The sequence below is a fragment of the Cygnus atratus genome, chromosome 4 (assembly GCF_013377495.2).
Source record: "Cygnus atratus isolate AKBS03 ecotype Queensland, Australia chromosome 4, CAtr_DNAZoo_HiC_assembly, whole genome shotgun sequence".
Classification (NCBI taxonomy): domain Eukaryota; kingdom Metazoa; phylum Chordata; class Aves; order Anseriformes; family Anatidae; genus Cygnus; species Cygnus atratus.
This window is the reverse complement of record NC_066365.1, coordinates 50,403,977-50,430,055: the sequence shown is the minus strand read 5'-3', so window position 1 is coordinate 50,430,055 and position 26,079 is coordinate 50,403,977. Positions and strand designations below refer to the sequence as shown.

Below are 26,079 nucleotides of genomic sequence, written 5' to 3'. Positions count from 1 at the left end.
GGAAGGCACAATTATTAAATTAGAGTATGAGGCTGTAGAAATACGTCCACTTTAGGCACGATTTTATACCCGCCTGCACTCTATCCCCTCTCAGATCGCTTTGGGGTGCCAGGGTCCGACCACTCGCCCCTCCACAACCCCCCTGGGATCCCACCTGTGTACAGCAGCCTCTTCTGGGGGGGTCAGGGGGGTGCTGCGGAGCCCCCCCAGTCGCGGCCCCTCCGCGCTGCGGGGCCGGGGGGCGGTGCTGGCCGCGGGGCGCTGCCGTCGGGGCCGCGCCGAGAGACACCGCCCCTCCTCCGGGGGGGGCCCGGCCCGGCCCCCCGTGGGCACGGCGACACCGGCGGCAGGCGGCGGGCAGCAGAGCCGAGCCGAGCCGAGCCGAGCCGGGATGCGGGCTCCGGCCGCCGTCCCGCTCTGAGCGCCCCCTCTGCTCCCCCCCGGGGCTCGTCGGGGCGCCCATGGCCGGCTCGGAGCAGCCCCCGGCGGCGGCCGGGGCCGACGGGGCGCTCGGGGACCGCTCCCTGAGCCAGGGCTTGAGCGTGCTGGTGGGGCTGGCGCTGTGCGTGACCATGCTGGGGCTGGGCTGCGCCGTGGAGCTGGGGCAGCTGGGCCAGCAGCTGCGGCGGCCCGTGGGGGTGCTGCTGGCGCTGCTGGGGCAGTTCGTGGCCATGCCGCTGCTGGCCTTCCTCCTCGCCCTCCTCTTCGCCCTGGACGAGGTGGCGGCCGTGGCTGTGCTGCTGTGCGGCTGCTGCCCCGGGGGAAACCTCTCCAACCTCATGTCGGTGCTCGTCGACGGGGACATGAACCTCAGGTAGGCGTCGGGGCACGGTACAGCACGGCTCGGCTGGTCTGCCGAGCCCCCTGCCCCTGTCTTGAAATGCCCCCGGGGGGGGGGGGGGGGAGAGAAGGTGATCTGGTGGTGATCCGCGGTGATCCGGCGGTGATCCGGCGTCTCTTTCGCTCGCAGTATTATCATGACCGCCTCGTCCACGCTGCTGGCCCTGTTCCTGATGCCCCTGTGCCTCTGGGTGTACAGCCGCCACTGGATCAACACGGCGCTGGTGCAGCTGCTGCCCCTGGGGGCGGTGAGCCTGACGCTGGGCAGCACCCTGCTGCCCATCGGCCTGGGGGTGCTCGTCCGCTACCGGCACCCCCGCGCCGCCGACCTGCTGGTTAAGGTAGGGACGGCTCCGACGGGGCGGCCCGGGAGGGAGGCTGCCCAGGGGGGCACCCTGGGGACGGGGAGGCACCCCGGGGGGGGGTCTGTGGTGGAAGGTAGTGGTGGAAGTGAGAGGGAAAGCCAGGGGAAGGGCAGGGGGTGCAGGCTCAGCCCCCGAGAGGAGGCTGTCCCCCGGCCCCGCTGCACCCGGGGCTGGGGAACCCCACCGCAGGCACAGCCACACTTCCTCAGACCATGCGGGCAAAATGGCCTCGTGGTGAAAAGAACGAGCAGCATGAGCCCCCTGCTCTGATTTCGCATCAAATCACCCTGAAGGAAAATGGTCAGGGGCAATTTCAGCCCCTTCCCTTCTTGGGATAAGAGCAAAGACCTCCAAACTCCTGGGCAAGGAGCAAACAGAAACAGCAGCACAGCCACCCTCTGCAATTCACTCTCTGTCAAGCCTCTAGTTGCTTTTAAACTAATAACCCCTGTGTCATTTGTCAATGTCTGTGTCTGTGCCAGATCTCCCTGTGGTCCCTCTTGGTGACTCTGGTGATCCTGTTCATCCTGACGGGGACCATGCTGGGACCAGACCTGATGGCACACATTCCTGCATCCGTCTACGCCATCGCAGTGCTGATGCCTCTGGCGGGGTACGCCTTGGGATACGGCTTAGCCACCGTCTTTAAAATGCCCCCACACTGCAGGAGAACGGTCTCGTTGGAAACAGGGTGCCAAAACGTCCAGCTCTGCACCGCCATCCTAAAACTCACCTTCCCCCCGCAGCTCATAGGGAGCATGTACATGTTTCCCTTGCTGTACGCGCTGTTTCAGTCGGCAGAAGCAGGACTCTTTGTGCTGGCGTACAAGATGTACGGGAGAGACAGCTACAAACAAGAGGCGCTCGGTGAAGAGGAAGACACGGATATTTCCTACAAGAAGCTGAAAGAAGAGGAGGTGGCCGACACCTCGTACGGCACGGTGACCGCGGAGGAGCACGGCTCGGTTCCGATGGAGCCGACGCAGACCGCACTTTAGGTACGACACCGCGGTGACGCCCAGGCCCGGGCCCACCGCTGTTCCAGCTGCTCCCATCGTATGAGGTGATGTGTGTGTGTGTTGCCATTGTGTTTCCTCAAACATGTGTATAAAAATTACAAAAAAGTGAAGAAAAAAAAGGAAAAAGTACCATTGCGACGCATCCCAATGACCATATGTCTTCGTGCAAGGAGGCCCCCGTCCACCCGAGCGCAGCAGGAGCGGTGCGAGGAAGGAGCCCGGCGTTTCGGAGGAGTCGACGCGACGCAGCAGCAGGGCGGGCGGGTGGGCGAAGCACCTTGCACGCGTGTACCCCCGTGCCTCCCCCCGCTGTAACACCGCCGCGCTCCTTGTCCTCCCCGCAAATACACGGCCGAGCTGAGCCAAACGTGGTCCCCGCTGCTTCATCCCGCGGGGGGCTCGGGCAGGGAGGGCTGCACGGCCCCGGGACCCCTCCGGGAGGGCCGGGGCCGGGAGGAGGCGGCGGGGCAGGCGCCGTCGGGGGCGGGGGGGGGAGGCCGTGCCCCGCCCCGGGGGTATTTAAGGCCCCCAGGGCAGCGGTGTGCCCGGCGCGATGTCGGAGGAGGCGATGGAGAGCTACCTGTACGCCGCCTACCCGCCGTACTCGTACCGCTACCCGCAGCCCAAGGGCAAGGCGGGGGCTGCGGGCGGCTGGCGGCCCAGGGGGGGCGGCTACTTCTCGGCCTACGGCGAGGCGGCGGCGGCGGCGGCAGCCGAGTACTTCGACAACTACCAGCGGGCGCAGCTGAAGGCCATCCTGTCGCAGGTGAACCCCAACCTGACGCCGCGGCTCCGCAAGGCCAACACCAAGGAGGTGGGCGTCCAGGTGAACCCGCGGCAGGACGCCTCGGTGCAGTGCTCCCTGGGGCCCCGCACGCTGCTCCGCCGCCGGGCCGGCCCCGCCGCCAGGCTCCGCGAAGCGGATCCGGAGCAGGACCTGGAGCAGGATCCGGAGCGGTACGCGGAGCAGGAGCAGGGCAGCCCCGCCACCACCAGCACCCGCGCCGTGCGCTTCCCCCGCACCATCGCCGTGTACTCGCCCATGGCGTCCCGCAGGCTCACCGCCTTCCTCGAGGAGCCCGAGCAGGAGCCCTCGGCCGTCGGGGAGGAGGCGGCCGAGAAGCAGCAGCGGGAGGCGGAGGCGGCCGCCGTGCGGGCCAGCTGGGAGAAGCCCCCCGAGGGCGAGGCCAAGGCCGAGGCCGAGCCGCTGGGGCAGCGCCCGGCCGCCGCCCCGGGGCCGGAGGGGAGCCGGGAGAAGGAGGAGGAGAAGGAGCAGAAGGAGCAGGAGGCGCGGGCGGAGCCGCCGGCAGCCCCCCAGAAGCGGGAGGCGGCCCCGGGCAAGACCCGGCTGCGCTTCCAGGTGAGGGGCGGCGGGGCGGGGAGCGGAGCGGAGCGGGTCCGGGACGGCCCCCCCCGATAACTGCTGTCCCCGGCAGTTCCTGGAGCAGAAGTACGGCTACTACCACTGCAAGGACTGCAACATCCGCTGGGAGAGCGCCTACGTCTGGTGCGTGCAGGGCACCAACAAGGTAAGTTCAGCCCGGGGCCCCCCATCGCCCCACAGCCGCCCCCCACACCGACCCCATGTCTGCCCCGCAGGTCTATTTCCGTCAGTTCTGCCGGACCTGCCAGAAGTCCTACAACCCGTACCGCGTGGAGGACATCACCTGCCAGGTAAGGGGCGTCCCCCCTGCCTCGCCCCGAGGCGTTCGGGGTCACAGCCACCGACCGCTGCCTCGCCCCGCAGAGCTGCAAGCAGACGAGGTGCACCTGCCCCGTGAAGCTGCGCCACGTGGACCCCAAGAGGCCCCACCGCCAGGACCTCTGCGGGAGGTGCAAGGGGAAACGCCTCTCCTGCGACAGCACCTTCAGCTTCAAGTACATTATCTGAGGGGATGGGGGTTTGCGTTGGTTTCGGGGCTCTTCTACAAGACTGCAAGTAGAGCAGAGGTTTTTTGTTGTTGCTGTTACTGTTTGAAGGTACTTAGCAAGGTGTAGCTGGGAAAGCATGTGATTAAAAGTATTGCAAAGCACTCTCAGGTGATCGGGTGGGTTTGTGCCCAGCTCAGAGGGTTGCAGCTTCCATAACTTGCATAAGAAAAGAGCCTACAACTAATGTTTTGCAAACTAGTGATGGTTTTGGCATCACCGTCTTGATGGTAGCACCTTGTAGAATGTCAGATGGGAAAGGATGTTACTCCTCCTGCACCTGAAGTTCAACCATTTGAACATCAAAACAACACTTACAGTAGGCAGTAGAGCATCACTCGTGAACAAAATGCCCAGTTGTATTCACTTACTGGCTACACTGGTACTCCATGTAGCAAGTCTCCTGTACTTGCTGTTCATCTCCAGATAATGATTGAGAGAAGTGCTCTGTGAGAGCTAGGCTGCTTCTGCCGGCACAGCAGTCTGTGCCTGGTTCAGCTGGTGGTCTTGTGTTGTAGACTAGGGCCAAAAATGCTTGTGGTGGTCCTGATGCATCTTCAGGGACAGCTCTCAGAAAGCCCTGGGGAAGGGAGTCACTGGTGTTACAGACTTCTGGTAAATAGGTTACACATCTTTACTTCCATTGGGTTATCAGGAGAAGTGACCCTTCACAGGCTCAAAAGTTTGGCACTGCATCTGCCTGGCTTCCTTTTGTACCTGCAGATGACACACAAAGAAAGAACTGTGCACTTGGTGGCTTACGCTTAGACCTAGAGGTGTTTCTGCTGCCTTCCATCAGGAAAGGACCAAACCCCTGCACCCTGCTGGGACTGGGTTTGGAGCTGGGAGCTCTTGGTATAGTGAAGGCAGAACCAGCAGTGTCCGAAGTCTGTTTTTGCTGTCAAGGGCAGTGGCCTCAGCAGGGAGGCAGCAGCGTTACAAGCTGACTCTGGCACCACAGAACTGCCACCTGAACAGACTCATGAATTGGTTAAAAACCTACACCCTCTGCCTCATAGCTAAGGAGCTGGGTAAACTGATGGAACATGTACTTTCCTGAGAATGCTAATAAAGCTGTTAACTTTGAAATTAAGCATTATGCTGGCCTAAGCCTCTTGGAGAACTCGTTAAGGTAACTTCTCTTGGGAAAGACTGAATTCTCCAACAAACTGACCTGTGTCTGCACCTGGCTTGTGTGATTTCCCCCCCCCCCCCCCCCCCCCCCCCCCCTTGCTAAAGAGAAAAATGGGGAAGCAGCCTGTTACCAGCTGCAGTAGCTGCTTCTCTTAAGGAAACTTGTATGGCAGGGTAGGCACATGTTGTCCTTTGCACCCAGGAGTGTCCATTTAGAGGGGCAGGGTTAATTCTGTAGCTCATCTGGAACAGAACTCCTCTTGCTGTCAATTCCTGCTTTATTTTAACGTGTCCCTTGAACTTACTGCAGTAGTTTCTCATAGTTCTGGCATTCAAATCTTTTGCAGTAAGGTATAATGAATCACTGCTAATTTATTGCATAGTAATTTTATTCTTGCTTCACTACTTGCTGTAGCAGCCTAATGCATTCTGGGAACAAGTAACAGACCCACCAACCCCAGAGCAGGAGCTGTTTCACCTCGTGCTTCCCCTTGAAACACTTTCCCTAGTATCACAAAGGAAATACCCTTACTTCACCTGCTCACTAGGAGACTTCTGGTTCCATCCTTGCTGTGTTCAGCTTGGAAAGTAGATGGGTGCCTTAATCCTGTCTACAGCTCCAGTACTGGAGGCAGAGGCAGGTCTGCTCTCTGCAGGCTACCTCAGCTCCCAGTAGCAATGGTGATCTGTGCTGCTTTTTTTTTTTTTTTTAAGTCTTTCCTGAGCATATTTCCCTCAAGGGATGTTCATGTATTCATTTTCCTGTTTGCCTCCACTCTAAGAGCTGCGGTTTTTCCTGATGAAGTGTGTGAGACTGAATTATGAGTGTTCACTCTGGTAATGACTTTGAGAAATCGTTTTGTGCCGTGTCAGTATGAAATGTTATGGCAGCTAACAGAAACAGGAGCAGTTGAGCACTTCCTACTCGTACAGATATCCTCACAAGCATTGCTTTGAGGATTACTTGCTGTGAACAGGCCGACTTCTCTGATTATCAGTAACAGCTCGGAGTGGAGCGGAGCACACCTTAGAATGGCAGTCTCTAGCAGCAGTTGCTGCTGTTTGAAGGTGTATAGCTGGAGGAGGAGCAGGTGCAGCTGGTCAGAGCTGCAGGTGAGCTTTAGCAGTGTTCAAGCAGCTGGCTGAGGGCTGGCCTGGCCCTCACCTGTTGTGAGGTCTTGGGCCTTGGAGGAGTGGGAGTGCAGTGGGCAGGGATATTAAACAAGCTTTCCTTCATGCCGTGGCATTCCTTAATGCAGCAGTAGCTCTGACTGCCATTCCTCTTACATAAATATATTCAGTGCTTTTACTTGATGCCACAGTAACAATTCCGTACCCTATTCTGCTTTACTGCTCTATCATGTCCTTGACAGCAGATGCTGTGTTATGGGCACTGGTTCCTAGATTCAGCAGAAGGAAGGAAAGCTGATTGTGACTTGTGATTATGCAAAGCAGGAAGGAACGGAGTTGTCAGTTCTTCAAAGATATCTTGAACTTGCCCTGTATGGCTTCTTCATGAAGAGTCTTTGCAGACATTAGCTCTATCAGTGCTGTATTCAGCACATATTACAGATGTCTGACATCTTGCTTGGTTTTAGACAGCCTTTACTATTGAGAGGCTTAGTACATACCTTGCTTGAGGCGGAGTGGCTGGGAAGCTGTGCAGAGGGAAGGATCTGGGGGTGTTGGTTGATGCTTGGCTGAACATGAGCTGGCAGTGTGCCCAGGTGGCCAAGAAGGCCAACAGCATCCTGGCTCGTATCAGGAATAGTGTAGCCAGCAGGACCAGGGAGGTGAGCATCCCCCTGTACTCTGCTCTGGTGAGGCTGCACCTCAAGTACTGTGTTCAGTTCTGGGCCCCTGACTACAAGAAGGACATCGAGGCCCTGGAGTGTGCCCAGAGAAGGGCTACAAAGCTGGTGAAGGGCCTGGAACACAAGTCCTGTGAGGAGCAGCTGAGGGAACTGGGGTTGTTTAGTCTGGAGAAGAGGAGGCTCAGGGGAGACCTTATTGCAAGGAAGGCATGGGGAGCTGGGGGTCGGCCTCTTCTCACAGGTAACTAGTGATAGGACCAGAGGGAATGGCCTCAAGTTGTGCCAGGGGAGGTTCAGGTTGGAAATGAGGAGACATTTCTTCTCAGAAAGAGCAGTCAGGCATAGGGATGGGTTGCCCAGGGAGGTGGTGGAGTCACCGTCCCTGGGGGTGTTCAAGGAAAGGTTGGGCGTGGTGCTTAGGGACGTGGTTTGGTGGGTGATACTGGTGGTAGGGGGGTGGTTGGACCAGGTGATCTTGGAGGTCTTTTCCACCCTTAGTGATTCTGTGATACGTGGCACCAGGCAATGCAGGGTGACAGCTTATGCCCTAGTCAAGAGTGAGTAATTTTGGAGAAGTGGCAACCAGCAAGAACAGTGCTCAACCTGGCTTAATGCTTTCCTGATGAAGAGGCTTGTGAGCAGCTAATAGCGAAGGACAGGACTCTGTACAGAACAAGCTGTGCAGTGGAAGTTTGGAAATAGTTCTTAAACTTCTGTGAAAGACGGAATATCCAGATGATAAGGTACCATGATTTCTATTCCACAGGGTAGGTCCCATTTCTACTAGCCATTATAAACCAAGGAAGATGTATAAGGAATTACATATAGAAATTCAGGTTTAAGTTGCCTTACAAAACCTAATGTCCTCAGAAGATGCCTAGGAAAATGCTATTGCTTTGACAGGACATGAGGAAAAATGAGTTTGGGGCTCCCAGTCCTCTGTAGTCAGTGTTTAGGTAAGTACTTAAGCACTCCTAAAAGTATGGTATGTACTTCTAGCTTGTAAAAATACACAAGATGATAGATACAATGTCTTTTATTTTTACAAAAAAAGCTGGTAAAAGATGATGTAAATAAAAGTGTAATGCACCACTAAATAAAACTAATCCCCCTGTAAATACTTATTTAATAATTAAGAACACCATCTACAGTACCACAAAGCCATCAAAATAATTCAATTTTATCAGGGTCAGGAAAAAAATACAGTGATTATGGATGTGCCTTGACCAGTTACAGAGCTTGTTAGGATAACAACTACTGTCAGCAGTCCAACAGTGTGCACAGTGCCTTCAATTAATGCGTTTCAGCATAATTACATTTCTAGTGGGGTCCAATTCCCCCAAAAAGGCAGAGCTAAGAATTTCAATTCTACATTCTAAACCCTGGAATTAGAGCCCATTAAAAAAATCACAGTGGGTAAGAGATGTATATAAAAATACTGCGTGTTCCTTTCAAATCACAGGAATTGTGGGACTACATTCTTTTTTAATTTTTTTGTTTTATTTTTATTTTTTTTACAAAATGCTATTGGTTTCAACAGAATCCAGTTTGTTTTATGCTACAGACTTTGACACTGAACTATGAGTATATTGCCTGTTTGCATGGTTTGGTAGTCAGTCTTTTTTTCTATATAGTCCCAATTCCTTAGGCTTAAGTTGAGTCATGAAGATGCATGTATGTGCATTCAAACTCTTTGAACCCTGCAGACTGCTCAGACTGCAAGTCATGTATGTGACTACCACCAGGGAGAATTTCTTCCCCTTCCCCTCATAGCTTTATACACCTACTGTCTTAACAGTGCATTGCACAAATTTACAAGAAAAATACTGTTTTTGCACTATACAGTTTCTAGAATATGTACAGAATAAAATAAGTTAACTTCTAATGAGAATTGCTGATGGGCAGCATATATCTTTAATATACATTTTAAAGTCTCTGCAGGCAGCTACTTTTTGGTTAGTTGTTATCAATATTTGTAACATAAGCACTGATCAGAGAACTGAGCAGCATTCCAATAAAGTTAACAGATATATTATTTCTTTTAGAAACACTGGGAAATCCCAGTTTAAAATATTATTAAATGTCCTAACATTTACACACTATGAGGATTAGATCTAATAAAATAAAATTTCTTCAAAAATAATCTTGCAGCTCTTTTAAGCATGCTCTGAGACCTTATTTAACAATCATCCATACCTTCAAAAAACAACTGTCACGTAGCCATACATTCCAACTCACACACATCATTTCCTTGTTACAGACAACAAACGCAAATAAAACATTGAGAAGTCAATGGTTTTTGCAGTCGGAAGTCATCCTACTCGTGTTCGACCGCACATTCTTCATGACATTGCAAAGTGTCTCAATAGGTATTAGTTGATGATTATATCTACTGCTGCTGGAAAGCCAGGAAGCATTGCAGGTCTTCAGCCAAAATAAACCAACCTTGATTTTAGCCTCATCCCACCTGCGGCATTGGTTCAACCTTTAGAGGCTGTTACTGCAAACACCATTTATAGTTCTGTTACAACAGAAAGTAATGCATATGTATGCATTTAAGCCCTTTTCCTTTCATGTAGTTTTTATACATATATTTAATAAAAAAAAAATACTACTGCCACACAGCTACTGCGTAGAAAGAGCAGTCAAGTAAGATGTTAACTTCAGTTTTTAGATTTTTACTTCTGATGAAACAATTTCTTCCTGTGATGAAACTGTCATTTTTCAGGATTGCTGGAAGGTATCTTTTTTGTTTTTTTCACTCTTTCTTCTTTTTCTTTAAATGAAAGGTGCTCGATAATAGTTCGAAGTGTCCTCAATATCAGTTCTTTTCTAAATGACAGCTGTTCAGAATCCAGTGCTCACAGGGTTTACTCCTGGTTTGATTTTTCCTAGAAGCCGATAGGATTGCACCATGCGTAGAGACTCTCGAATTTCTAGATTAAGTTCCATCAGCTTTGAGCTGGCCTCTGACATATCTTGGTTGGAGCCTACTACTGCAAAGCTACCAGTTTGACCAAGTGTCTGATGACGGAAATATATGTGCAACAGTGTTTGGATTGGGTCATCTTCAGAACTGCCAAAGATGTCATGGGGCCAAATGGATCTGTGAACACACAATTTGTATTTAAACATTAAAAAAATGAAGTATTTAAATATTTAAGAGTTCTTAAAACAGACGTCTGAACAGAAGACATTAAAACACAAGAGGACCATTTCTTCTGTAGAGTCCTAGTAGTTAACAGTACCATTTTTCTCAAAGACAAATTCTGAAGAACGAGTATTACTAGAATTGCCTTTTTAAAATCACAAAATGTATATGAAGAAGTAATGAACAGTAATGAATCAACTGTTCTTGTCCTTTCAGTAAGAACATCTAGCAAGAGCTGAAAAAAACTGGAATAGTGCCCATCCCTATCTTTAAATTAAAAAGGTCCATTAGCAAACTCAGGCCAGAAAGCAAAATCCTTATGCATTTACCTGAAAGCCTTGACCTGTGCTACAGCTGACACAAACTCCTTGCTTCTCAGGGTTTCAATGAGAGAGTGAATTGCTGTTTCTGTGCTAGCTTGGGAAGCCTCTGCAATTTCAATTTCTTCGATGCCACTGTCAGATGCAGACTCAGCCTCTTTCAGACAGGTCTCCAGGACAGCAAGTTCTTCAGACATGTTTATGACCTAAAACAAATGCAAGAGTGAGCTTTTCTAGTTCAATTACATTTTTAGCCAAATTAACTTTCAGCAGATCAGAAACGTATGTTTTTCCTCTGTGTTGCAATCCTAAATGAGATACAGAAGAAGTAAATCCAAATATTTGCTTCAGTTGTTTAAGAATACAGCTAGTTTAATGGCCCACGTATTTATGCCAGGTATTCGGGCTTTCCTTGATGAAGTTTCCATCTTTGTCCTTTTAAAATTTGTTTAAAAATATACATTTTTCTCCTCACATCACTTAACGACGATTAAATTGACATGAAGAGTTAAACACTTTGGAAAGTACAACAGAAATTGTGTTATTACAAGGACGACCTAAACATGGAGGAAAAATCTGGAAGACTAGTAGCCCAACAGAGTAACTGTAATGCAGCCAATGTATATAATAGTATCTTTGGCTTTAGTTCCAACGTATGAGTAAAAGACAAGGGCATACTCAGAATATGATTTACAGCTGACTTGGAAACTCAGGCAAGAAATGGAAGTGAGGTGATGCTGACCTTCCGTAACATTCTCCACACAAAATGAACTCACTTATTTGCAGCCTCTACAAGAATCTGGAGATCTAAGTGAAGAACATGCATGTTTTTTTTTCCTAACGTACTCCTAAACCAAAGACTTCCAGCCCTATTTTTTGTTTTCCTCCCTACTACATCAAGCAAGACATTTTTTTTTTAAAATGCTACCTCTTTATTGCATTACAGTTCCAGGGGAGAACGTGAAAAGACATTAGCAGCAGCATAACTCAGTCAGATTAACCTGATTATCGTCACATATGTACCACGTGTGCACAGCTGAATGACGCATTTCACTTCTAAAGTTAGTACACCTAAAAATCAAGCCCAAGACGTCCAGGATGCATTACTAAGTACATGTAGGTTGGGGGACTAAGGTTGCAGTGAAACTGAATGGTGGCTGATGTGATGCACTTATGCAATCAGTTGGTAGTAAGTTACTGTGTTTGTAACAGGAACCATTGGGGTGACGGAAAGGGGCTTCATCACAGATTCAATCTGTTGATTGAATTTGATGTACCTTGATTGCAGCTTGATTAGAATACACCAGGAGTGCTAGCGAAATATTTAAAGTCCTGGACTCCCTGCATTCCCGTCTATTTAAGAGCTTTCAGGTTGTACAAAAATCAACACAGATAATTGAACGTCTCAGAAAATTCTTGCAGGTTCTACTTAAATCTTCTGTTAATGGCTTATAAAACAGCTGGTACCCTCCTTCAGTTCACCCTAAAAAGATGTCCTGCTGACGAACACATTACCAAAGTATTTTAAATGGTTTGGCTTTGAAATGTCAACAATAAGTAGCTAAATGGCGTGATTTGCCTTACCTCTGCTTCTTTTTTGATTGTGTTTACTTGGCTGATAAGTTTGCAGTAGGCTTGGAACAGAAGCAGCAACTGGAAATGCAATTTATATAGCCTCCGACACAACTCCAGCTCCTACAAATGTAAACAACGTTATTATATTCAGGAAGTGCAAAACACCTGCAATCCAATACAAGAAGCAATAAATGACAACTTCAGTATAGAATGTGCAAAATTAAAAGTAGTTATTTGGTTACTGAAGAAAATGCCAAGAAGATTTGCAAGCTAATGTAGCAAGAAGCTAATGAAAAGCAGATGAAAGCTTCATCCAGTTCTAGATTTACAGGTAGCCTCTCTCACACAGGTTAAAAGTTTACTTTTTAATAAGTAGTCACATTTCCAAAAAGGAACAAAAAAAGTGATTCAAGAGGCACTTTAAAATGTCATGTTCCAAGACAGAATATCATACATCCCTTACTTCTATTGTTGAATTTTTACTGCTATAAATTCAAGAATATCCAAAAGAAGTAGTTGTCATCTCTAAGTATGCAATCTTTCATAACCACTACTAAGATATGTAAGCATAGTCTATAACCTGGTCTTTAGCTTACACCTGCCTGATGGAATAAGAGGGAAATATTTCCATTCTTGGATGTAAGAATAATGTTTCCTTTGTGAAACATGGCTCTGTTTCTATTTTAGAAAATACAATGATATATTTTAAGGAAACAAAACAGCACAGTCGTGCTTCCATTTTTACGCATCTAAAACTAGTGGAGGTGCAGACTGTTAATACTGCTTTACATACAGACATAAAAGCTAATTCTAATGGAATAATCATCTCTAAGGTTCTACTAACTACAGGATCCTATTATCTACACAGAACCAACAGTCCAATGCGTTAGGTTATGCAAAACTGAAGCACATAGCATTTTTGTAATAGTCTATGACAAGACATCACTATGTCACAAATGGACGAGACAGACGGAGACCAGTTGGTTGACTGGCATGGTTAAGTATTTGATAAATCAAGAACCATCACTTACTGCTAGAATTTCCATTTGCTAAGCAAGAAGATGAGCAGGTCACAAAAATACAAAGGAAGAAAAAAGATCAAGAATTAGTGTAGGAAATCATTTTAATTAGGGTAAAAGACGTCCCAGGCAAAATGGAGGATGAAATACAAGTAACACGCTCCAAATATACCCTTAACAAAAAAAAAATAACAGACTGAAGTGAAATTACTAAGCACTTGCTCCTGTAACTAACAATAGATTAACACTGGCTTTGTTGTCCCACAACAGGAGTAACATACTTCACCTTACAACCCTTCCTGAGTCTTTACATAGTGTATAATCTTAAACGTATGCAAAATTCAGAAATCAAAAGCAAGGACATTTAGGTCTGGATATCTGTCTTCTTACTTGTTTTATAGCACTATAGTTTAAGCTTAGATAACGCTTTTTAAAATTTGAGATGCAATGTTAATTTGAATTCTGAACTTTTTTTTCTTGTTTTTAAGATTTTAGATAAGAAAATTCTTCATTTTGCTAAACTTTATTCTCAACACCTCATTGTGACAGTTTTGTGGCTTAATTGCACTTGGTTTTGCAAGCAATTTCAGACAAATGTTTGGGAAAGAGAGACAGGGAGAGAAAACATCAGAAAACATATTCCTCAGGCTAGGGACAGGAAATTAACTTTTTTGCTTTGTACAGCACTAAGCATATTGATGGCATTTATGCCATGTACAATGGTCACACATGTATGAAGATGCAACTAATATCTGATTCCAACAGGCAGAAGCAGTTAAGCTTTATTAAGCACAAAACTATACACTACATGTATAATAATTTATAGTGTGCTTAATAAACTATAAACGTTTTTGTTCTGTATTCTGTGCTATCATACACATAGTGCAATTATATAAGCAAAAACTTCTGAGACACTGAACACTGCAAAGAGATACGATCTTGAACTGCCGAAGTCGACAAGAATTTTATTACTTATTCCAATGGAGCACAGAGAGTCAGACTTTGAGGAATGACAGGGTCCATTTGTTTAGTAATTAGTCATTAAGTCCCAGTGTTCTTCAAGCCAAGTCTCAGTACTGCTGTAAGCCATAAATAAGCCTCCCCCAATCACACTGACAGTTATTCTAAAAATTCAAGAGATATTTTTCCTTAAGAATAGCATTATGCTGCTTCAGTGACTTTCACATAATACTTGACCAGTTGTCAAATAATCTGATTTTTCTACCTGCCAGTCCTGTAAGAACAGTGTAGCCTGAGTCCAGATGCATTCTTTCAGGCTTGCATGTACGTACTAATAGCAAAAATTCTATAATTAGGTTTACTTGCAAGACTGCGGGTAATACATGAGCCAGAACAGAGTTCACCTCGCTATTCTTAGCTGTATTTACCACAGTGGTAAAAATTAGTAATAAAACCTTATGTTGTTAGTGAATGAAAAATATGTGTTGAATGAAGCAGCCCTGCAGCCCTGTTTTTCTGAGCCAGACAACACTTAAATATTTTTAGCATTAATTGGTTGACTGGATAGACTTAGCAGCCCCACGCTCCATTTACAAACACTTTTGAAACAATGCTCTTACACTTGGTAACTTCTCAATCTTCACGAAGGCACTGTAAAATTGTTGTGAATAAATTTATAACTAAAGGAGTAGATGTTTATGAAGCAGAATAACAGGACTCAGCTTCCTCAATGGATACTATAAGTTAAAATGGTTTTAAATGAACCTGCAGTGCAAGGAGCACATAAATAAAAAATTGCCAGCGTGCCTTGTAGGCTAGGACTGAAACAAAACAAAACAGAACAACCAAAAAACAAATCCAAAACAGAACAAAACAAAACCAAAAAAACAACAAAGCAGGTACCCACAAATAATCAGTAAGAACTGGTCACGCAGCATCTTTTCTGAGGCTGTCTTTAAACACTGCTGAATTGGGGAGGAACAAACAAAACTTCCTCATTGACTGCTGCATTCTTTCTGTACCAGCTAAATGACAGCCTGCATGTGGCTTTCCCTCCCTTTCTTGTTTTGTCTCACTATATAGTGGGAATAGTAATATTTAACTTCATGGCAATGTTATAACAGTTTATAACAGAGCCAATATAAGCAATTCTGAACTGAAATACATATAACTGAATACACAGACTGAAACGCATAAATGCTGCTTTTTAAATCAAAATATAGAACGTACTGTTTTGTAATACTGAGTGTTGTTACATATTTCTAAACATGTGCCAGCCAGTATATGAAGATGTAAAACAAGCGTAAAATATACCAAATATGACTTTTGCAAAGCAAAAACCCTTGCAAGTGGTAGCTAGCTTGTGAATAATTATTTTGCTTTATTACTCATGCTTAGCCACATAAAACATTTTAAAAACATGTAATTTTGATGTGATATAACAATCATCACTACATTATCACACATTTTATTACCCTAAAAATGCAAATGCATTTTGTTTATATAAATATAATATATATGAGACTAAATGAAAACTATATGAAAGAAGCAGTTCACGCATACAGTGGAAATTTCTGTTGCTGAACACCACATTTTCAGCAGCAGAAATGTAACTGACTGTATCAATGAGTAAGCTTGACTGAACAGAAGGAGTAAAATTTTTCCTTCCTTAGCCTGAATTTGGGATTTTTGTCAAGGTGTCATTGTGAAAATGTGAGCTAGTCTGCTATCTGCAATTCTACTTTCTTACATGTTTCACTGTTCTTATTACAGGACTCTAAATGGCAGATTCCTTGTACATACTAATGGCAGGTTTTGGATCTGCTTTTATTTTTAATCTACATTGTCAACATTATGCAGCTATTGTTCAAACAAAAAAGTCCTGGTCCATTTGGGGAAAAGCTGTCACTTACTATAGCAATTAGTAATGTTAAACATAGATGATGTCATGCAAATACATACAAAATATCAAGCTAATAGTAACAGGTCACTTCACCTGCTAGACGACAAAATGTTGTGTTGACAAAAATGTTTCATGAAATTTTTGCGATCCTGCTACTTTATTCCTTGTTCCTTTCCACCCAAACAACAACTCCAGAAAGGTCATACATATTTATATAGTACTAATTATATTAAATTCAGTAGAGGTTTTTGGCTAGACAATTTATCTGAGCTTGTAAGCAGTAAGCTAATCTTTTTTCTTCTAGAAACAGCTGCATAAAAGTGGACTTGCTGGTACACAGATGGTATCTAGTCTGCTTATCTACTCAGTGTTATTAAGCCTAGAACTCAAGACTGGTCGCCAGCTTTTATTAAAAAGAGCCCATTTTATTAGACCACTACTTCATAAGAACCTGAGTTTCCAAAAGATAGTATGATAACTGAAATGAAAAGCTTTTCATACAATTTTAATCTCTCTGAAAATGTTGGAGTTTTTGTGCAACAGATATAAGTATGTTTTTAAATCTCATATCCACAGACTCACAAATGAGATAAATGAGATGCACCTACCTGGGCATCCGTGTTAGTGCCATGAATACCATCATCAGTACCAAATGTTCTTTTGCAGTCATCTAGCCACTGCAAAAAACCAACCAAACAAAAAGATTAAATGTCTTCTGAAATAAAGCAAACAGAAGACTGTGGTAAAACTGCTTATGACACTTCAATAAGTCTTGAATATTCTCAGACTATGTAAGAAATTGTGATATGAAAACAACTGTTCACCAATGTTGTTTCCACTATTGATTTCCACCCTGATGTATCACGTTGCAGTTTTTGTTGCATCCTTTCTGTTGCAAATTTCACGCACCTTCATTATCCCAGATGGGGATAGCACACTTCAATATAATTTGTGATTAAATTTGAGTATTGTTATACGGAAACATGGAGAAGGGGGGCAGAAAAATGGCATTCATTAAGTGAGTTCCTATTTTCTCTTTACTTGCTGCACAAGGTTTGCACCAACATGACTTCCTGGTGTTTAAAATATACCACTGATTCAAATTACGGAGTAAGAGTAAGCCTGTTGTATTTCTTTGGACTATTTTAGCAACAGCAGGAAATACAGTTCTGTTGTGTAACTAGATGCAAGTGCAGGTTTACTAGATGGAATGAAAAAAGCAAATTCTTCAGTGGGAGTTTAGCATTGCCTCTCGTTTACACAAGCCAGGGAGATGAAGCATTCTCACATTACACAATGCGAACACATAGATTTCACCCTCTTCCATAAGTACAGGGCTGTATTTAACTCCAATTCCTATAGTGCACAACAAGTATTATTAATTTCAGTGGATAATCTCTTCTTCTAGCTTTGAACAACCACGGAAATTTAAAAGTGTTAATATAAAGCATCTGCAGGATCAGATATGTTCTTCTTGGACAATGTGACATTGTCATCTCATCTACAGAGTGCTCAGCATATTCTTCTGTACAGTAAAAACAGCAGCAAGCATGAGGTAATTTGGGCATTACTGAAATAGTAACACGTCATGTCGAGATAAAGTGCAGATTATCTTCTGAAATGAAGAACGGGCTCTATACATCCAAGAAAGAATAATTCAGCATACCATGTGCTTTATATCATAAGTCTCACAGGAAATCTTAGTGACCTTTTTCTAACCTCTGTCTGATGCAAGAAAAAGAAAAATGTGATTTCCCATCTGCTCAATTTAATAACGGTTACTTAGTGAATTAACCAGGCCTGTGTGCTTATCAAGACGAGAAATGGAATTCTCTAAACACTGTGGTGTCAGCTTCAATTAGTGACATGGATACCGACGTACACAGCAGACCTCATTTTTCTTTTTATCTGACAGCATTCATCGGTAATAATGGAATAGGTTTGCACTGGAACAACTGCAACAAAAACAGGGAAGCTAGTAGTTGCTTTCACACCCTGCCCTTTTAAGATTTTTTAAAATCTTAATACCAAACTCAGTAAAGGCTATACCTAGAATTTTATGATATATAACCTTGTATTTTCTACTTATCTGATTCAGTATCTTGGTCCCTAATATACAAGTCAAAAGCAGCTTCCCTGCCAGGGAATAGAATAGCCACCAGAAAGGTGACAAAATTCATTTGTTATTATTTTTGCAAAGAACGTATGTTCAGCACTGCAGAAAGACCTACACTTTCTGTTTAGGAGCAAAAATAGATTGTGTGACAAAATAATCTTCTTTATATGCTTGCTTTACACCAATCTGTTTTTCCTCAGGTATCTCCTACAAAGGTGTAGGGTGAAAAATATAAGATAGCGAAGTTTGTGATTCCTCTTGGTCATAGCATAGGTTGGTCTGCCAGATTACCCCTAAGGCAGACATCCCCCCCAAATCCTACATTACATATACGTTTCTTATCTCAGTGCAGAGATAAGAGTTTCAAGCGACTGCAGCCCAAGCCTCTTACTGTTTTGACTTTGATTCACGTGAATGGGAATGCCAATACTGTACACAGCACTGATAGTGACAAACAGTGTCTATTATGGCAATTTTTAAGTAACAATTTTTCATTAAGGTTAATGTAAAGATTTTTCCAGTGGTCAATTCTAGAGGATACTAGATGTGAATTTTATTTATTTAAATGTTCGTTAATTTGTATTTACCTGATTAGACAATGTCCCAACCAACTTAGTATGATCATTTTCTGCATGTTTCTAAGAAAAAAATGAGGATCTGCAACAAGCTCATTATGTATTTTGCCTTAATACTTTCAGATTGAACAGGATGTGTGTCACAATTGGTTGAAATTACAAGAAAAAAATATGACTTAAGAATGTCTCTTTCAATCATTCCCTATATTCTGTTCAATAGGATAGAGTAAGAAAACAAGTGAAACATCTGAGAATTAGCTCTGGAGGACACTCAGTCTGTATATATTATATATTACACAAAAAAATTGAGGATTAAGCACTAAAGAAATAAATCCTCCTCCATGGTACTTCTTTCTATTTGTGAATGATTAAAGAAAAATAAAAACTGGCAAAATGCTCTCAGCTATTTCACAACTCCTTTGATCCAGAGAAACCTTTTTCCTGCTCCAGTCATTCACAAATACTGTGGCAGAAGACAAGCTGACTACAGAAGCATTACAAGACACCCTTCTGACAGTTTCACTACAGGAAAAAAAAACATTCTTTCACTATGACATAATGACAGAGGCCACCAAACTGATATCCAAAGTAAAATAAAATGTAAACAAGCTCATAATATCCAGCATGGATTTATATCTGTATGACACATTGCAGAGCAAAACGAGTTAAAAATAAGTTAAGTGAATTCATAGCCATCTAAAAGAGAAACAATTTTAACTCATCACCCTTTGAGACAAATGAACAAAACAAGAATATTTCTTATTGCTAAGACAAACCTTAGGCTAAATGAGGAGTATGCACAAGCTGAACTCCTCAGTGTCTGGAAGGCCACTGTTGGCACCTGACTTCCTCTCTATTTACTCTGCCTCAACTTTCCTGTCTGACTATGGGGCAAATCAGTTAGCCTCGGTTGGGCTCTCTAAACTGGACAAAGAAATACATGGCTTTCTTACAGGACTTATGCACTGGAGGTTGTCAAACATTAAATATTATATGGAATAAGGTAATCTTGGTCATTAGATGAGGGCTTTGTTTCTGATCAAGCCTAAATGGCAAAACATAGCTCATTATATTAGACCTCATGAATTAAGTCTCCAAACAAATTGTTATTGCTACATAGCAGGGCAAAAAATGCAGCACCTCTTTTCCAGAAATACTGGCTTGGGTCCTAAAAGCAGTTCATCTCCATTAACACAATACTGTGTGGCATGCTTTAGCCTTGGTTTTGAGGAAACTACATTTCCACAAAAAAAGTAGATGGCTTTTCTAGTCAACAGATCAGCTGTCAGCAAACTTTACAAGGCACAGGCTGTAGCTTCTTAATAAACTCAGTGCAATCAAGAAACAGGGAACCACCTGCAAAACACAGCTCAGCCAAGATGCCATGGCTTGAATTCTGGTTCTGTTCTGCATCACTCAGACTTGCTTGTGTGGCCACTGTCACTGCCTGATAGGCTGCTGGCATCAGTACTAAATTCCTTCAAATGCATGTTTAACTTTCCTAAGGATCATTTTCTCTCTACAGCAAAAGCCTCATATATTCTCTCTCTGTAACCTGCAAAACAGATTGTAGATCCATGTTTTCTGTTGTTTCTTGAAATATAAATCGTATCTGTTTCAGTTTTCTGAAGTTCTGAAGTTATTATTTTCCTTCCTAAACTTCACACAAAGGTTCAGAAAAAGAAATACATATACTGTTGCTACAGAAATTTTAAACTTTTACAATTTTTGTTTCTTTGCACAAAAAATACTACCACTAACATATACCTTGAAAACTAAACGTGTTTTTCTAATTAATTATATAAAGTGCCAGTCTAAATGGCATCCAGTTCCAGGATGAGAGACCTAATGTTGCTTGTTAAGCCCCCATTACAGTCAGTGGAGATCCAGTCAATAAAAAGTCATCTAAAGACCTCAGCTGAGCAGCAAGTTGATATCTACATTAGGATAAAATACATTGTTCTCTTGGTTTCTTTTACTGTATTGACTTGATCCTTGAATACCATGGGTGTTAAGCCACTTAATTTGCATAAAGGTAACTATCTATACATGTCTTAACCTGGAGGTGAATACCACTCTGCCAGCCTAATCAAGAAAGCTGGTACTTTCATAAGAAAAAAAATATACATTCATGTTAAACATTAATCCTTTTTCCCAATTCTAACATGTTTATGCAATGTTATATATTCAAAGTCAATTCCAGAATTACATGCAACAAAACCAAGTCACATGTAACAAGAAAAAAAAAAACAGGTTCAGGTTATACACAGTACAGTAGTGAGAAAAGGAAACAGGATTTTAATTCAGATTTTATACAGTTTACTTGAGGTATCTGTGTTGAGGGATAAAGACCTGGAACAATTTCTTGATGAATATATTCTAATGTTTTTTGGTTTGAAATACAAAACAGACCCACCTGTTCCGCAGCCTCTCTTTTGACATTATAGGTATCTAAGTGTTCTTGGAGCTCTAGAACGCTGAACTTCAATGTTTCTAGCAGGCCACAAGACATTAGCTGAAAAATAAAATCAGTCAGATAGCATCTGATTATAATCTATATAGTCCAATATTTAAATAATCGTATAATGCGAAATTTCAAGGCCACACTTGGAAAAAGCAATCAAAATCAGTTAGGTACACACTGATTTAGTGCTGGATCAGCTCACGCAATGAACTGTTTTGACCCCAAAATAAGGACATTACCTAGTCAAAAACTGAATGAGAGATTTCAAAGGGGTTTCTAGCTTTTTCAGAAAGAATAATATCTTTCAGACACACAGATAGTACAAATAAGATAGTCTGCCACAAGAAAAATACATTGCTGGATTTCTCCTGTAGCAACCTAAGGAGTATCCAGTGAGATTTACTTCCCCTTCTCAACATGCCAACTATACCACCAGCACAGTCTTTGGTCTCTACAAGCCAGGAACTGTCAAAGCAAAAACTGTTGGATATTTGAGGAACTTTCTACCACTGATGAATTTTCCCATTTTCAATATGGTTTCAAAATCTCTTTTTCCCCTCAGGAGCTGCTATCTCAGCTTTGCTGTACACCATTTCTCCCTGGAGCTGTATTTCCACTTATTTTAGGTTTTCTTATTAATCCTTCACCTATTGCTTCCCGTAATAATCATGCCATTAATATGATGCTTTCTTGCTCACGCCAGTCACCCCTTGCGCACATTAAGAGTCCTGTTCTTATCTCTAATCCCTGGTGCCTGGTACCTCTTGGTCAGCTTGCAGTACACGTGCAAGGCTGTGATTACAAAATTGGGGCATGGGGAGTGACAGTATCCCCAGTTACTCAGTAGGGTTGGGAATGATGCTAACATGTATTTCCAAGTGCTTCAAGACTATTATTCTGCTACCACACTAAGACACTCCCAGCCTCAATGTCCACATCAACTGAAAGGCAAATTATGTCTCTGTGGCACAATTCCAGTCTGTACTCAACATGTACAATAACATGGAAATGCAAGGAAAACACTGGGCAGCCGGTATCAGCAAGAGGACAAAATCACTCCTGAACCAGTGCTTTGAGGTTGCATGCATGAGTGGACATCACAAAACCAAATATTTGTGCATCAACGTTATTTCAGATTAGCCATTCTTTCTTAGTGAGAATTATTCTGATAAACAAGTTGATTACATTATTTGGAAAGGGAAGATTTATCTATACGGTAATATTTGCCAGTGTAACAACACTGTGAATGTTGTGAGTGAATGTGTGTGTAAATACACATGTACTCTAAAATAAACACATTTTTACTTTAAAAGTAAACCCACTTTGTATTAGGTTTATGTGGCAAAGAGTTGGGAGCAGGGGGACAGCAGGGGAGCTGCAGCTGCCCCACGTCAGATCAAAGCCAGCTCCAGCCGGCTCCAAAAGGGATCCCATTGCTGGCCAGAGACGAGCCAGCGAGCGACGCTGGGTGGGCCTCTTGGGGAGCACATTAGGAAAGGAGCCCTCGGTGGAGCAGGTGGATGGGGCCTGGAGGAGGCTGCGGCCCATGGAGAGCCCCCACAGGAGCAGGCCCCGGGCCGGAGCTGCAGCCCGTGGAGAGGAGCCCACACAGGAGCAGGGGGTCTGGGGGGAGCTGCCGCCCATGGGGGACCCGTGCTGGAGCAGTTTGCTCCTGGGGGATGGACCCTGTGGTACGGAGCCGTGTGGGAGCAGTTCTTGAAGAGCTGCTGCCTGTGGGCAGCCCCCACAGGCTCAGTTCGGGAAGGACGGCATCCCGTGGGAGGGACCCCACGTGGAGCAGGGGCAGGGAGTGACCCTGAAGGAGCGGAGGAGAGGAAGCAGCAGGGACAGACCACAGCCCCCATTCCCCATTCCCCTCCGCCTCTCGGGGGGGAGGAGGTAGAAGAGGGTGGTTGGGGGTAAGGTGTTTTTAGTTTGCTTTTAGTTTCTTACTGTTCTAGCCCACTAGTGACAGGTTAAAAATTATATTAACCTCCCTATGCTGAGTCTGTTTTGCCCATAATGATAATTGGTGAGTGGTCTCCCTGTTCTTACCTCAATGCTTTAGCCCTTACCATCCTATTTTCTCCCCTTTTTCCTTTGGGGAGGGGGAGTGAGAGAGCATTTGTGGTGGAGTTCAGCTGCCCAGCAGAGTAAAACCATCACACACTTGTGTATACTTCTATATATGTATATATTCTTTTATGTGTAGCATTACATATACATACATATATAAATATATGTACGTGTACACACCCATGCTGTTCTAAATATGCACTGGTATAGCTCTTCTTATGTCTTCTTATCCAAAATAAAATTTCTCTTTTGGTTCATTTATACTGCTTTTAAAGTGGCATAAGTTAAAACACATTATGCGTGGTTCCCTTGAAATGCACTGTCCTTATCATGCTCTTTTAGTCCCCATATTCCAAAGCAAGAGCAAAAGAGCAGAGATGCCCCTTAGCAACAAGGAAAAAAGCAGGTCAAGAGAAGAGCCTCACACTGAGTCAGGCCGAAGATCAATCTACCTCAGCCTCCTATCTGACAACATTTAATAGCAGCTGCTTAAAGAAGGGCAAAACAGGGCAAATACGTGGTGAACAATTTGCTCATGTTCCAGAATGCTTTCTTAGCCTCTAACAACACGTTGCTCTATGTATTCAAAAACCTACTCAGGGCTATTTCTTTCATGATTTTGTTTAGTTGGTTTTTGAAAACATGAACACTATGCTATAAAGAAGCATGGCGTTTTAGATGTTGGTTATGAAGAACCACCTCTCTTTGGTTTTGTGTGTTTTCTAAGCCACTGCTAGCTTAATTTGATCCCCTTCAACATCAAATAAGAAAGCTATATAAACATTTATGTACAGCTAACATTATCTCCTAAATGGCTGAAAAATCTTAGCCTGCATACTCATGTCTTCCTTATATGGAAGCCATTCCACAGATCTCATAATCCTGATTTTTCTTGAAACCATTTCCAGTTCAACAGTGTATTATTTGAGAGCAGTGGACAAGAACTACCAAAAACATTCAGGATGTAGGGCTATCAGGCATAGGTACATTAGCTTAATGATGCATTTTGTTTTGCTGTCTCTTTTCTTAATTACACTAGCAGTTTTGTTTTGACTGCCCCAAAACTTTGAGCTGATTTCTCACATCAGTATTTATTATAACCCAAGATTTCAACTTGCATAACAAACCATTCAAAGGCTTCATTACTTTTAGTTGTAAAGTCTTTTTCAGGCATCATAGAATATAAGCACAGACAACACAATTAAAAAAGGCAAAGATGCTACGGGGTAAGTGGTCTTTGAACAACAAGATGAAAAGGATACAGAATAAATATGAACAAGCAAGAAAGTTGAAGAACAGCAAGGGAATTTAAACAATATCTAATCAGTTTACTCGCTGTTAAAGCTGGACGTTTTTTATGGGTTGGGGGGTGGTGGTTTTTTTTTTTTTTTTTTTTGAGAAAATGGATTTCATACTTGTGTTTTCAAGTGTTTATGATTCATAGTGGCTACTAATGTTTTAATTCCTTTCTAATTTCATTTATTAAAAAGCATCCTTTTTTTTTACATCCCATAATTATTCAGATAATGTTTCAACTACTGACATAAGCACAACCTTTCAAAAGGCAAAAATATAATTAACATTTCATTCAAACCTTTGACAATGTTCCCAAGCATTGCTATTTTTCAAATGTTAAATCATCATTTTATATTTTACATAAAAATGTGTAAGTAGACTTGTATTTCAGTATTAAATTTGAGATTTTTACCGTTTCTGCATCCACAAAGACTGTTGGGCATTCTGAACATAACATCATCACTTCCAGTGAACTTTTAAATTTCTTTCCAATGCGTTGTAGACTTTCACCAAGAAAGCTGACTGAATCATTTGTTATAGCAACAAACTTCCTTTGAATGCTCTAGAAAGCAAACCAGAAAAAAAAACATTAACTTTATAGCACTACTCTCCTCATATGGTGTTTTAGATTAAGTATTTCAAGGCAAATTTCCATTACGACAGCATAGTTTTAGACATTAAAGTACAAAGTAATATATAATTTGTGTATTTATGTAAAACTAGCTCTGAAAAAGTAATACATGAGTAAGTAAAAGAAAACAGCATGTAACTACAAAGATAATTATTCCTTTCATATCTAGTCCTTTAACATCAGGATATCTGAATGACTATCTGTCTTTGTGCAGTACAAATAGTAAGTAGTTCCATTGATTTTCAAGTGCTTGTGTTCCAGAAGGTTATATACAGGATTTTGAGAGTCAGGGTAAGACCTGTGTAGTATCACGTGTGCCCAAAACTGTCACCTGCAAGGTGTTTCACCTTCTTCAAAAATCAGTCCTATGTATATCATGTTCAGTTACACAGACTGTAGGCATGGCCTAATCTGACACTTTGCTATACATTATTTCATAAACTTAGAAAGTTACATGTAGAATAAAGTTATATGAAGATGATATTTATGGCTGCAAAGTTAAACACAGTTAGTAGGATAGAATAGAAAGATCCAGTCAAACAAGGCCTCCAGGGTCTCGTTTTATTATTTTAACCCTTCTTTGTGTTCTGTAACAACTTCTCAGGAATGCATCTTTGCCCAGACTTCAGCCTTGTGTTGCCGTTTCCCATTCTCCCAGAGAACGTGCCCTTCCAGCTGACTGATGGCTACTCTGTCAAGCCATAAAAGGTTTTGCCTTTCCTTCTAGTGCCCTCTTTAACGAGCATAAGAGAATATGAAGTGCTATCTGTGTAACACTCCGTTTTCACCACTTTCAAAAAATGAATGGTTGTATAAAGCAGCTAAACTTAGCTATTATACAGATAAACTAAACCCTGATATCTAGGTAAAGCAAGATGTCAGAAGTCTAAAG

At 43.5% G+C, this 26,079-nt stretch overlaps 3 protein-coding genes across 7 annotated transcripts in view; 2 read left to right on the top strand and 1 right to left on the bottom strand.

Moving 5' to 3' along the window:
- The first annotated feature begins 356 nt into the window (after window positions 1-356).
- SLC10A4 (solute carrier family 10 member 4) lies at window positions 357-2,289 on the top strand. The gene is made up of 3 exons (XM_035550588.2): window positions 357-814; window positions 971-1,181; window positions 1,688-2,289. Exons 1-3 carry the CDS (start codon window positions 462-464, stop codon window positions 2,201-2,203), a joined length of 1,080 nt encoding a protein of 359 aa, XP_035406481.1. The 5' UTR covers window positions 357-461; the 3' UTR covers window positions 2,204-2,289.
- Window positions 2,290-2,777: 488 nt separating this feature from the next.
- On the top strand, window positions 2,778-26,079 carry ZAR1 (zygote arrest 1). Of its 2 annotated transcripts, none has more exons than XM_035555009.2 (4): window positions 2,778-3,584; window positions 3,661-3,753; window positions 3,824-3,898; window positions 3,972-4,145. In XM_035555009.2, exons 1-4 carry the CDS (start codon window positions 2,778-2,780, stop codon window positions 4,113-4,115), a joined length of 1,119 nt encoding a protein of 372 aa, XP_035410902.2. In that variant the 3' UTR covers window positions 4,116-4,145. The 2 variants fall into 2 exon arrangements, with proteins under 2 accessions (XP_035410902.2, XP_050566161.1); XM_050710204.1 differs by lacking the exon at window positions 3,972-4,145 and adding an exon at window positions 25,792-26,079 and having other exon boundaries at window positions 2,793-3,584.
- FRYL (FRY like transcription coactivator) overlaps window positions 8,128-26,079 on the bottom strand; it is a 172,230-nt gene continuing 154,278 nt past the window's right edge. For 3 of the 4 annotated variants that reach the window (XM_050710201.1, XM_050710203.1, XM_035547103.2), the window contains 6 exons: window positions 24,969-25,118; window positions 21,137-21,235; window positions 16,638-16,706; window positions 12,157-12,267; window positions 10,582-10,778; window positions 8,128-10,207 (listed from right to left, as the gene is read on the bottom strand). In XM_050710201.1, coding sequence (XP_050566158.1) covers window positions 9,949-10,207; window positions 10,582-10,778; window positions 12,157-12,267; window positions 16,638-16,706; window positions 21,137-21,235; window positions 24,969-25,118 — 885 coding nt within the window. In that variant the 3' untranslated portion in view covers window positions 8,128-9,948. Of the gene's footprint in view, window positions 10,208-10,581; window positions 10,779-12,156; window positions 12,268-13,178; window positions 13,197-16,637; window positions 16,707-21,136; window positions 21,236-24,968; window positions 25,119-26,079 lie in introns of all 4 variants that reach the window. The other variant, XM_050710200.1, reaches the window with a different exon arrangement.

Bases quoted from the DNA above. Each gene is read 5' to 3' on its own strand.
- SLC10A4 (XM_035550588.2), top strand. From the start codon at position 462: ATGGCCGGCTCGGAGCAGCCCCCGGCGGCGGCCGGGGCCGACGGGGCG. The intron at 815-970 runs GTAGGCGTCGGG...TTTCGCTCGCAG, and splicing joins GACGGGGACATGAACCTCAG to TATTATCATGACCGCCTCGT. The intron at 1,182-1,687 runs GTAGGGACGGCT...TGTCTGTGCCAG, and splicing joins CCGCCGACCTGCTGGTTAAG to ATCTCCCTGTGGTCCCTCTT.
- ZAR1 (XM_035555009.2), top strand. From the start codon at position 2,778: ATGTCGGAGGAGGCGATGGAGAGCTACCTGTACGCCGCCTACCCGCCG. The intron at 3,585-3,660 runs GTGAGGGGCGGC...TGTCCCCGGCAG, and splicing joins AGACCCGGCTGCGCTTCCAG to TTCCTGGAGCAGAAGTACGG. The intron at 3,754-3,823 runs GTAAGTTCAGCC...TCTGCCCCGCAG, and splicing joins GCGTGCAGGGCACCAACAAG to GTCTATTTCCGTCAGTTCTG.